The 13,368-nt window shown below is 38.8% G+C and overlaps 2 protein-coding genes and 1 pseudogene across 2 annotated transcripts in view; 1 reads left to right on the forward strand and 2 right to left on the reverse strand.

Annotated features, from left to right (window-relative positions):
• LOC107627685 lies at positions 476 to 4,218 on the reverse strand (annotated as a pseudogene).
• LOC107627686 (uncharacterized mitochondrial protein AtMg01250-like) lies at positions 8,303 to 8,695 on the forward strand. Its single transcript, XM_016330510.1, has one exon. The coding sequence runs from the start codon at positions 8,303 to 8,305 to the stop codon at positions 8,693 to 8,695; it is 393 nt and encodes a 130-aa protein (XP_016185996.1).
• Positions 12,330 to 13,368, reverse strand: part of LOC107627687 (receptor-like protein 12) — a 3,776-nt gene continuing 2,737 nt past the window's right edge. The window contains exon 2 of the mRNA XM_016330512.2: positions 12,330 to 13,367. Coding sequence (XP_016185998.1) covers positions 12,469 to 13,367 — 899 coding nt within the window. The 3' untranslated portion in view covers positions 12,330 to 12,468. The remainder of the gene's footprint in view (position 13,368) is intronic.

The following is a 13,368-nucleotide window of genomic DNA, read 5'->3' on the forward strand; positions in this document are numbered from 1 at the left end:
AGTTTCAGAAATAAGTTTCAGAAATACACACCGTCAAATCGGTCAAATCGCGATTCCATCACAATTCAATCCATCTCTGCCTTACACTTGGTTCAACTTCAGGAATTGTTTAAGGAAAGAGTAGTGGAGCACGAATTATTCTTAAACAATTACAGAAATATAAAAAAAAATTATTTAATATGAAAAAAAACATCCTAATACTTAACAAAAGAAATATTCAGTTATATTTTGACAAAAATAATTAGATATCTATAAAATTTAAAAAAAAAACTATAAAATTCTTAAAGAAATAAAGACATTCACATTTGTAATAAAAAAATTTAAAAATATATAAAAGAACATCCATTTAATATGAAAAAAAAAAAAACATTCTGATACTTAATAAAAGAAACATCCATATATATTAACTTATTTTTATTAAGATGAATTTTGAGATCCAGCCCATTAAAAAATTGGCCGGAGTTGTGTGAATCCCTCTTGTTCCCTAGTGGAATTGTTAAAGTGAAACAACAATCAATAAGGCTTCCATCTTAAAGATCTATATCTCTTCCCACCACGACGTTCATATACAAAATCAAGTTGAGGCACAATCTTGTATAGAGCTTCCTCTACTTTCTTGGAGTACCACAACCTCCATTTCTTCCACAAAATCAGTGGCATCATGAATATTCCAAACCCAAAAGTGAATCCCAACTCTACACTTAACAAACTCCAATTAACTGAACTACTACCATGAGAGTTAGTAGTTTTAGATGATGTTGGTAACAACCCTTGCTCTTCTCCACCACAACCTTGTGTCAATGGAGGTCCACATAACGCTTCATTTCCCACAAATGAATTTGCTCCAAACGATTGAATTTGAGTGCCTGTTGGAATTCTCCCTACAAGATGATTATAGGAGAGATTCATGATGGCAAGAAAAGATAAGCTTGCAAGCTCAGTTGGAATCTCTCCCCTCAGAGAATTCATTGACAAGTCTAAGGATTCAAGATTTCTCAAGTTTCCCAAAGTTGAAGTCCATAGAACTTATTTGACCTTAAAACCATGACACTTAGCGAAGAAATGTTCTTCAAGAAGCAGGGGAACTCGTCCATTAATTGATTGTTTCCAACATTTAGGAGTTGGAGATTTTGGCAGTTAGCCAAAGATTTTGGGAGGCCTCCATTTAAAAGATTTCCATTGAGATCTATAAACCTTAGAGAACATGAAGTTGAGAATAATGTATCTGAAATGTGGCCATTGAGTTTGTTTCCAGCAAGATTTAATAGTTTCAGAGAGCTACTCTTCCTTGTTGTCAAGCACTCAGGAATGTTGCCAATGAAGCCATTATATGAAAGATCAAGCATTCTAAGAGTTGAAATATTGCAAATGGATTCATCGATTTTTACATAAAAATTGTTGTTTGAGAAAAATATATCAACTGAGTCAGGAATAGAATTACCAATATCTGATGGTGTAATAGAACTGAATCTATTATTTGAGTAGTCCAGATGAACAATATTTTTTGTGAAAATGGGTGCTGGTCCTTGTAATTGATTTCCATGAAGATCAAGGTAGAACAAAATTGAACTAAGATTTTGGAAAGGACCTTCCATATCAGTCAAAAAATTGTTGGAAAGATTCAAGAAGCATAGAATTTCAAGTCTCCAAATCCAATTGGGTATTGTTCCTTCAATTTGGTTGTTGGACAAATCTAAAAAGAGTAAAGAAGACTGATTTCTCAAAAATGCAGGAAATACCGTCAACTTACATGAAGCCAACCAAAGATTGATCAACTTGGGGAATGGAAGATCATTGTCATCCACAATTAACAAGTTGTTGTTTGAGAGACCAAGTGTTGCCAAATTTTGTAGCCTTTGAACAACACTCAATTGTATGGTGCCATTGAACTTGTTTGTGGAAAGTTGAAGTAAACTGAGACTTTTCAGTTGAAAGATAGACAAAGGAACACGCCCTTCAAAATTGTTTTCACTTAAATCAAGCATCTCTAATGATGAGGAGGAACCATTTGGGAACTCTTCAAGTTGGCCATCAAATCTATTGTCAGCAAGAAAGAGCAGCTGCAGAGATGGAAGTGTAAACAAAGATGAAGGAAGTCTTCCATCTAGAGAGTTAACTTCTAAATTAATGCTCACAAGATCTATAAGGCCTTCAAAATGGGTGGGTGAAAGTGTGCCCTTTAGATAATTATGAGTAAGATACAAGATTCTCAGAGCCTTGGACCTATTGAAAGATGGAAGAGGACCAGTAAGATTATTGAATGACAAATCAAGATAAACAAGTTCGGCAAGATCGGACAATGAATTGGAAATTGTCCCATTGAATTGGCAATTTGATAGATCTAGTGTTGACAATTGTCTTAACTTGTTAATAGACTGTGGTAAAGGTCCTGAGAAATTTGTGCGGCTAAGATTCAAGTAATGGAGAGATCTTTGATGTAGAAAGTTTGATAAAGAACCATGAAGGCCTTGATTATCTGACACATCAAGGACATGAAGTGATGAAATTTGGAAGATATTTTTTGGAAAGACTCCACTCAAACCACAACTTCTGAGTTGCAAAGTGGTTAAATTAGACAAATTACCAAGGTACTCAGGAATTGGGCTTGCCAAATTGTTATGGTCTAGTTGAAGTATTGAGAGAGATTGAAGCTTTGTCAATGAAGAATCAAGAGGACCAGAGAGATTGCAAGATGACATACTCAAAACTTGTAGACTTTGCAGGGAAGATACAGCATGGCACCAGTCCTCTCCTTTGGCTGAAATTGCAACACCATCTAGATACAGTTCTTTCATTCTTGTAAAGTTTTGCACAAACTCTACCATGTTTGGCTTCTCAAGTTTCAAACCATGTTTTGATGATGAAGTGATTGTGGTAGACAAATCAAGAGTCTCCAACTTGATCAAGTAAGAGATTTCAGGTGGAATTTGCCCCATGAAACCAGCATTTGACAAATTCAGATACCTGAGATTCTTCAGGTTTTTGAACTCAGAATAAATTTCAAAGTGGAATTCATTATAAGCCAAATTCAAACTCCGCAAATATTGCATGTGGAAGAGACTGCTGAAGTTACCTCCAACTATAGATTCTTGGCTTAAATCTAGATCCACGACATGTCCCTTGTAGCAAGAGACTCCATTCCAGTGGCAACAATCGTGAACATGGTTCCAATGATTTTTGGACTGAGTTTGGTTATATACGAGGCTGTTCTTCAAATGGAGCAACAAAGAATGTTGATGACCAAGACAATGGGAAGTAGCAGCATTAATGGTGATGGTAAAGTTCACTAGGCACAAGGGTTCTAGCAAGCAAAGCCAATATAATAAGGGTCGTTCTCATCATCATCATTGGAGGGAAGCAACTTATTATCTATGATAATTGATAAATGGTTTTTAGCATTTGATTATATGTTATATCCTTCCTTTTATAGATTGCAAATCACACATTATATTCCCTCCTCATCAAATTAACTATATTTTTTTTTATTTTATTCATTTTAAAAGTTAATGTATTTAGATAGAAGAATTTAAGTTTGATGCACGAATTTACACAATCGTACAATCACGTTTATTCTTTTGAATGACTATTCATGCGGTCAATGGAAAAGATAATTATTTTTGTTGATATAATGTTACGTAATTAGATGCATGTGTAAAATTATTTTACGCTTATATACATCAAAAATAAATTCTTAGATTAAAATGTATTAAGGTGTTTGCTATGGTGTCTAAAAGATGTTATCTAATTGCTAAAATAAGTTAAATAATTAATTTTAAATTTAAAAATATAAAAATTAAAAAATTTTAAATACTTTTATCTAAATTATTTTTTAGAGACCAAACAAAAGTCACTATAAAATTGGCCATATATTAAATATACTAAGTTTTTAATAAACCAAAAGAAAAAAAAGTGAAAGCGTGAAACAGACCGCTAATTTGAATAATTGAATTTGAAAAGGAGATAGCGTGAGTCATGAATGAGAATCAGCAATGCTGCTTGTTTGGTAGTAATTAAGTCAACAAATGTATACACATTCTCAGATAGTCTAATTAATTGCATAGGGTTTGATTTTGTTATCCGGATATACTGAGCAAAGTCTTCCGGATTGTGATTGCACGAAACAGACAAACAATCTTTCCACTTATTCTTCATTGATGAAACAAACTTCATGACTTTGATATGGAAATTCAAGATATAGTTCAATAATAAATCACCCATTAATAAATGAGAGAATCAATTAAATCAACTCGTATAGTAAAAATGAGAGAACGAGAGCGAGAGAGAGCGAGAGTGTGGGCGAAAAACACTGGGAGGGATAGATCTAGAGAATATTAGGGTTTGGAAACAAAAAGAGTATCGGCGTTTAGAGCATGATTTCTTCACCATTTTTGTGAGTAATTTTTCGGAAGACATATCAAAACGAGAGTTATTCCATTTGTTCAACTGGACGGGACGCATCAATGATGTATATCTATCCTGAAAACAAAAAAAGTAAAAATATATACATCTTCACTTTCATTCGGTACACAACAAAAGGATGGGCGTTGAAAGTTATAGTGAAAATGAATCGAATGAGACTAAGAGGTAAGGTCGTCTTTGTGGGAGAGGCTAAGTACAAAAGAAGGTCGGGAGCAATGAACACAAATAATGGACAAAGAGGAGATGAAACACAAAACCTCACGAATTGGAAGCCAGATAGAGAAGTAGTGCCGAATGATGATGTGTCATTTGGACAGGATTTACGGGCCAAGAAGGTCGTGAAGGACCCACATGGAAATGGTTGGACGAAGAAGGTAGAGGCAGCAGTGGCGAAGGAAATTTTGGAATGGCTACAGCGAAGTCTTGTAGTGGGCACGACAAAGCCAATTAATTTTGGATCCTTGCGGGAAACGATCGTGAAGAACTTACCTAATGTCGTCCAGGTTAAGGAAATGGGCGCGTACAAAGCTCTCTTGACTTTCGATAGTGCTATACATGCTGAAGAAACATACACCTTAAACATCAATCGCCTACTGCATTTGTTCCACAGTGTATGGAAGTGGGAGGAGTTGGAGCATAGTAAAACTCAAAGAGTGTGGCTTGAATGTTTTGGGGTTCCACTACACGCATGGTCTGTCGACACATTCAAAACGATAGGAGGCCAATGAGGTGAAGTAGTTGGGTGTGATAGAGAGACAAAATTGTGCAGTTTGTTTACTGTAGGACAGGTGCAGATTGATACCTGTGTAATAGACGTAATTTAGGGATGGATTCATATCACCGTTGGCACGGAGGGCTTTGATGTGTTAGTGAAGGAGATTGGACATGAGGCGTGTAATCTGGAATGCACAGGAAGACTTGGTGATGGAAGGTCTTTAAATAGGGAGCAAAGGAACCACGATAAAACAAGTAAGGGTCCAGGAGTGGATATATGGCAAAAACATCATGTAGCATCATCGCGTGATGGTGGTCAAGACGAGGAGAGGTTGATGATGGTAACACGGGGAGAGGAAGAAGACAAGGGCAGATTAGTAATTCCACCAAGAATTTTGAACGAATGGAATAATGAGAGTGATTACCACAATCGCTTGAAAATCGTAACACATCAAGCCATTAATGGCGAGAATCAAGGCTTGGCTGATTTCGGGGGAGGGACCGTTATGAGTGAGGAGTTAGAGTCTAAGAGAACAATCTCTTGTGCCTTTAATGGGCTGGAAAGGGGACCTACTAGAGGAAAACAAAAAACAATGTGCCTAATTAAGGGTTGGGCCAGCCATAACAAAAATAAGGAGAAAGGGACTTATGCCCTGATGGGCCCAACTCCATCAGAAGTAAGTGGATCAGCAACTAGGCCGGAGTTGAGGAATCCGGATCGGGTGAAGGCCATTACCTTCAACGGTGCGTGCGAGCAGGACAGGAGGAGAAAAAACAGCGTGGGCCTCTCTGAGGGTGGCGGCGACATGCTCGCTGGGGATGGGGACGGGGCGTGCTGGCGGTCTGGGGGTCACGAGAACAGGCTGCGCCAAGGAGAAGATGCTCGTTCCAATGCTGATGGTTTTGTGACGGTAGGGAGAGCGGGTGAAGATCTTCGCTGTGAGGACGGAGGTGAGACAGATATACAGGGAACCATATCTAATAATGGGGCTAATGGTGAGAAGGCACAGCACCGGACGGGAGTCGACGAACATGGGGACTCGAACGAGGTTGGTGTGGAGGGAAGGGTGAAGCGGATTGGTGGCAGCGCTCAAGGCAGGTTCGCGGATCCAGAGACGTGAGCAAGGTGAGACAGGTGCGGAAGACAGTGATGCTCAGGAATCGAAATTGGAGGAGCAGATGCTGGAGAACAGAAGGACCTGGGAGTTGGCTAAGGAGTCAAGCGCTATGCTATACAATGAAGAAGATGACATTATGGCAATACTCCAAGCACAGAACGAAGAAATAGCTCGCAAAGAAAAATGGTGAAGCAGAAAGAAAAATTGAGATGCTGCAGGCCCAAACATAAGAAGCAGGTGTGTCAAAAGATTTTTAAATGATTTTTAGCTCTTGGAATGTTATGGAGTTACGGAGTGATGGAAAGATTAGAATGGTGAAGGATCTAAAGAATAAACATAGATTAGATCTGTTGGGTTTGATTGAGACTAAAAGGCAGGTAGTGACGAGGTTTGATGTTACAAGAATATAGGGGCAAGATGGTGCGGGATGGGAATACGTAGGCTCTGAGGGTGCAGCAGGTGGACTCTTGTTAATATGGGATGAATCAATGTTTAAAATGAATAATTGCTATAAGGTGGAGAGATGGTTGTGTGTTGAAGGGGTCCTGATAAAGAGTAGTTTCAATTGCGCCTTTTTCTTAGTTTATGGTGCACACAATAGGGATGAGAAGGTGCAGGTGTGGGAGGAGCTGAGCTACATGACTGGGTTATGTCAGATTCCTTGTTGTTACATGGGAGATTTCAATGAAATAGTACATATGGAGGAAAAACAAGGTACTGTTGTTTTACATCGGTCTGCGGATGACTTCAAGAATTGGATAAAAGATATGCACTTAGTGGATTTGCCGCTCACTAATCGTAAGCTCACATGGTTTCGGGGGCATTTTTGCAGTCGTATAGATAGAGTTCTATTTAGCTTATAGTGGCTAGAAGAGTTTTCTGAGGCCCGGTTACGAGGTGGACCTAGGGGCTTATCAGATCATTGTCCTATTTTAGTGGAAGACAAGAAGCTGAGGGGAGGTCCAAGGTCGTTCTGAAGCCTAGATTCCTGATTTACACATGAAGGCTTTCACAGAATGGTGAAGGAGGAGTAGAGAGGATTGGGGGAGATACAGTTCACGGATAAATTGAAGGCTTTGATGACTCCGATAGGGAGGTGGCACAAGGCCAACTTTGGTGAGATGGACAAGAAGATTATGAAGTTTGAGGAAAAAATTAAAAAGATTGATGATATGGTAAGCAATGGAGTGTATGATGGAACGATGGAGGCTAGAAGAAAGACACTAGTTACTTGTTGTGAGAGGTGGTATATGAGAAAAGAAGTTCACTGGAAACAGATGTCTCGATTTAGGCAAGCGAAGGATATGGTCAAAAATACAAGATACTTTCACAATATAGATTCAGCAAGAAAGAGGAATAATAGGATTGATACACTGTTAATCAACGGCAGACTGGTCAGGAATCAAGCTAGAATAAAAATTGCAATTACAGAGTTCTATAAGGATTTATATCACCAGGAAGATTCTCCGATGGTGGGATTCAGGGACGGTCTGGTGGGTAGGATAGACCAGGAAAATTCTGTGAATTTGGAGACGCTGACGTCCGCTGAGGAGATCAGAGAGGCTGTGTAGGATAGCGAGTCTTCTAAGGCACCAGGCTGTGATGCATACAATATGAATTTCATTAAGAGGTGTTGGGGCGAGGTTGGAACTGAATTCACGGCAACTGTGATGGGGTTCTTTCAGACATTCAGGTTACCGGATGATTCCAATGTCACCTGGGTAGCACTGGCACCGAAGTTCATTGGTGCAAGGGAGATTAAGGACCTACGACCTATTAGTATGGTTGGGTGTGTATACAAGGTTATTTCCAAGGTGCTGGTTAGGAGGATGAGATCAGTGATGCCAGAATTAGTAGGAGAAACTCAGAACGCATTTGTAAAGGGAAGGAAAATACATGATGGGGGTACTTATCGCGTGTGAAACAATAAACTGGCTTAAACTGAGAAAAAAAGAGGCTGTAATAATCAAGCTTGATTTCCAAAAAGCATATGATAGAGTCAAGTGGAGCTTTGTGGACACAGTAATGCAAAAGATGGGATTTGGACATAGATGGGGATCATGGGTTATGGAGTGTGTGGCCACATCATCTATGTCAGTTTTGTAAATGGTTTACCGACTAAGCCGTTCAAAATGGAAAGAGGGCTGAGACAAGGTGACCCACTTTCTCCTTTCTTGTTTGTCTTGGTTGTGGATGTGCTGCATCGAATGGTTGGAGAAGCAGTGAGGAACAGCCGCATATCCCATTTGTTGGTTGGGAGAGATAGTATAGAGTTGTCACATCTACAGTTTGCTGATAATACAATTATGTTTTGTCCACTAGAAGAGAAGACTATCAAGAATTACAAGCGACTCCTGAGATGCTTTGAGTTGATGTCAGGACTTAGTATCAATTTTGATAAGTCGAGCTTGATTCCAATAAATTGTGACGAACAATGGATCTAGCGTATGTGCCGCTTGTTGGGTTGTAAGCGTGATTCCCTTCCAGTTAAATACCTGAGAATCCCTTTAGGAGAAAATCCGAGGTTGGTGAAGACCTGGAAGCCTATAATAGACAAAGTGGAGGAGAAGCTCAACCTGTGAAAAGCTAAAGTATTGAACAAAGCTGGGAAGTTGGTAATGATCAAATCAGTTTTAAATAGTCTGCCAGTGTATTACTTAAGTTTGTTCAAGATACCGAAAGCAATGTTCTGAAAACCGGACCGGACCAGCCAGTCCGGTTGATGTCCAAAACCGTTCTACAAAAAACCGGTTTAAAACCGATCAAACCGGTGGTCAACCGGTAAACCGACTAAACCGGTTAGGGATGGCAACGGGTACCCACGGGGGCGGGGACATGCCCCCCGCCCCCTGCCCCCTTCACCACATATCCAGTCCCCGTCCCCGCCCCGTCCCCACCACAGGTAACGGGGACTCCATATCCGCCGGGGATCGGGAACTCCACGGATATCTGTGGATTTTTACAAAATTAAAAAAAAATTGGAAAAAATTGGGGGAAAAAATAAAAAACCATATCAATCATCATATTCCTTGTCTCCAAAGCATTAACAACAAATACATTAACAACATGTTCCTTATCTCCAAAGACATCAACAACATTAACAACAACAAAGATATTAACAATATTAAAGAAATAAAAACAATTGGGTAATTTTATCAATGAACATGAGTAGATTATGTGGCAGAAATGTTCATTTGATGCAAAATAAAATAAAAAAACAATTATTTCATGGATAGTAATTGCAGACAAGAGTAAAAACTTCATCTGCAACCATGTCAAACAAGCTGGAGCATCTTTTCTGTTTAGACACATTGTTTTGCCTGATGAAATACTTTTGAGCGTGACTGGCCACTTTAGTAGGGGTCCTTGATATAACATAGTTCCTTGCAATTCCACGCCAATCACCTTTTCCTAACTTTTGTAATCCAAGTAAAAATATTCTGTTCCTCCTCAGTCCTTAGATCCCCTACATATTAAAAATTATAATTTAACTATAAGAAAATGCTGCATGAATGTGTTTGCTTGCCTTCGTTTAGGATATATGGTAGCATTGTTGGAGTTATGTGCAATGTGAAAATGAAATTAATTTAGAACAAATGAAAACAAAACACCCATGAAATCATAGCGAAAATAGTAGCGAAAACAGGCATCTCAGCTAATGCTTGAACACCATTTAGAATCTAATTACCCTAATCACAAATCAGAATCAGAAGTTCATAAATTCAGAAATCAAAATCTAATTACCCTAATCACAAATCAAAATCAGAAGTTCAGAAATTTAGAAATCAAAATCTAATTACCCTAATTCAGAAATTCAAAATCTAATTACCTTAATCATAAATCAGAATCAGAAGTTCAGAAATTCAGAAATCAACTTACCCGACGCAGAAACCACAGCGAAGACCGGCGATTTGGCGGACGAACGGTGAAGAGAAGAAGACGACGACCAGCGACAGTGAGCTCGGGATCACCAGTGAGAGACCGAGCCACTCAGGAGGTGGGAGGCGGCGCGGGTCGTGGGAGGCGGCGGTCGGCGGTCGGCGGTGTTTGGGAAGGAGACAGAAGGGGCAGAGGGTTTGAACTTTGAGGAGGAGTGGAGAGGAGATGAGACGAGACTCCAACGCTGAGGGACCCAGAAGGTGGGAGGCGGTGGTCGGCGGTCGGCAGTCGGCGGTTAGCGGTGTTTGAGAAGGAGAGGGACTAATGGTTTGAGCTTTGAGGAGGAGTGGAGAGGAGAGGAGACGAGATCACGAGCCTCTCACTCTGTCTCTGAAGCAGGAATTCATGGAAGCATATGTGCGGCTAGGGTTGCTGTCCAATGGTTCAGTCACATATATATATATAAGGGCATTTCCGTCATTTCATCTAAACGGGAATTTAACGGGTCTCCATGGGGCGGGGACCTCTACCCCCGCCCCCGCCCCGTTTATTATACGGGGTCCCGTCCCCCGTCTCCGCGGATATAAATCACTCCCCATATCTGCTCCCCGGCGGGTAAATCCTCGCGGATACCCGCCCCGCCGGGAATTTTTGCCATGCCTAAAACCGGTCGGGTTTTTTAAATGTCCGGTTCTTTAATCAACACCAAACGGCGCCGTTTTGATTCCACAAAAAAAAAACTCCCTCCGTCTCCGCGGGTATAAATCACTCCCCGTATCTGCTCCCCGGCGGGTAAATCCTCGCGGATACCCGCCCCGCCGGGAATTTTTGCCATGCCTAAAACCGGTCGGGTTTTTTAAATGTCCGGTTCTTTAATCAACACCAAACGGCGCCGTTTTGATTCCACAAAAAAAAAACTCCCTCAGCCTAGAATGAGAACACCCCTCCCCCTTCAATCTCTCCAAATGCCCAAAGTCTCAAATTCAGCGACTCTAACCCTATCAGAGCAAAATCAACAAAGCAAATCAGCCACCATCAACCCCCACCACTATCGGCGGTGACAACCAGTGAATCATATCATAACTCAATTTGAAAACATAATCATTTAGGATCTCATCCAAATTTAGAAATAGAATAACTAATTATTCTCAAATCTCATTTAATATTCTCAATTATCATACTATTATTATATTCTTGGTGCTAGCAAAGAATATAATAATATTTCATTTGAATTAATATAATTATTTATTTGATCAAATCAAAATAATAATTAAATAATAATTAAATAATTTTGTAGCAAAAATTAGAACACTCGTTAGTTTGTGACCCCGTAGGTTCAATACTAAACGGGTAGTAAATTAGTCATACTAAATTTACTAATCAAGGTTGGCATCTAGCAACACTTCTCAACGACCCGATAGTATAAAGTAATATATTTTTACTAAGAACCTTAGAAGAACAAAGTATAATTCCTTCCATCTTTCTAGCTCTTGGTTAACCCTTAGAGTATGGTTTAATTGTCAAACTCTAACTTGTTACCATTATTATAATGAACTGCGAATGACTTAAGAAACTCATTTCTTCGTTCAATCAATCCCTTGGCCAAGGTTTTATTCATCTCAGTCATTATAATCATAGAGTTCAAACTCTTTACCGAGAGTTGACGGATTCCTTATTGACTAATCATTAATTCTACAAGTATTTAAATCATACCTAATATCCATTCAACTAGCACCCTAGGGTATTAGGTGTTCGGAATCAAAGTATAATAAATATGTTATTAATTACTACGACAGTCGCAGGTCAAAGGAAACTCTATTACCATGTTCATCTTGAGAATATCCTATTGACAAATATATGGTAATTATAACCATTAGGAATTCTCAAAGTGAGTCAGTTCAATGGTCATATCTCTATATGCATCATCTATATATATATAATTTAATAAATGAGATATATTAATCTTCATCCAATGAAGACCATTATATATATATTGATCTTTCCGGATTATTAATGTCCTTTTCAATAATCCTATGACCAAAAACAATTTAGATTAAATTATAAAAGATTTATCTCTCAATGTTATGATCACTATCACAATAATAAATCTCTAAATTTAATCAAGGGCCTTATTATATTAACATTTTAATATAATAACAATAACAAATTATTTGATACATAATTGATTGAATTGTGATCATACTCTTTATTCCCAACAACAAAGTCTTTATTTTTATATTGATAACACACAAATTGAAGGAAAATAAGAAAAAAGAAGAAAAAGAAAAGAAAACAACAACAACATACATACATCATATAAATTAAAGTGAAACAACAATCAATAAGGCTTCCACCTTAAAGATCTATATCTCTTCCCACCACGACGTTCATATACAAAATCAAGTTGAGGGACAATCTTGTAAAGCACATCATCTACTTTCTTGGAGTACCACAACCTCCATCTCTTCCACAAAATGAGTGGCATGATAAAGATTCCAAACCCAAAAGTGAATCCCAACTCCACACTTAGCAAACTCCAATCAATTGAACTACTACTATGAGAGTTAGTAGTTTCAGATGACGGCGGTTGTGACAGTCCTTGTCCTCCTTCATCACTACAATTTTGGGTTAATGGTGGCCCACACAACCCTTCATTGCCTATGAATGAATCCGCTTCAAAAGATTGGATTTGAGTACCTGTTGGAATTCTTCCCACAAGATGATTATAAGACAGATTCATGATGGCAAGAAAAGATAAACTTGCAAGCTCATTGGGAATCTCTCCTCTCAGAGAATTCATTGACAAGTCTAAGGACTCAAGATTTCCCATGTTTCCCAAAGTTGAAGGGATATGACCTGAGAAAGCATTGTGTGACAAGTTAAGAGCATGCAATGCTTTGAATCTCATGATCTCTTCTGGTATTGGCCCCTCAAAGTGGTTGGATGAGAAATCCAACGAAGTGAAAGCAATGAGAATCTTTTCCAACTTCCTTTTTTGACCTTTGATTACAATGGTAACAGAAGCCTCATACCTACGAAGACTTGTAACCTCCCCATAAACATGAGAGAGCAAGTGATCTACCACAAAAAGTGGCTCAACGGCAACAATTTTGGCTAACTTCATTTTACTAGTCTTTGTCAAAATTGTGGTTATAGCTGCAAAATTCACAGAACTGATCTTGTTATCATAAATATCAAAAGACAAATGGTCAAACCTTGATATATCTTCATCAGACAT

This window comes from Arachis ipaensis, chromosome B02 (genome assembly GCF_000816755.2).
Source record: "Arachis ipaensis cultivar K30076 chromosome B02, Araip1.1, whole genome shotgun sequence".
Lineage (NCBI taxonomy): Eukaryota > Viridiplantae > Streptophyta > Magnoliopsida > Fabales > Fabaceae > Arachis > Arachis ipaensis.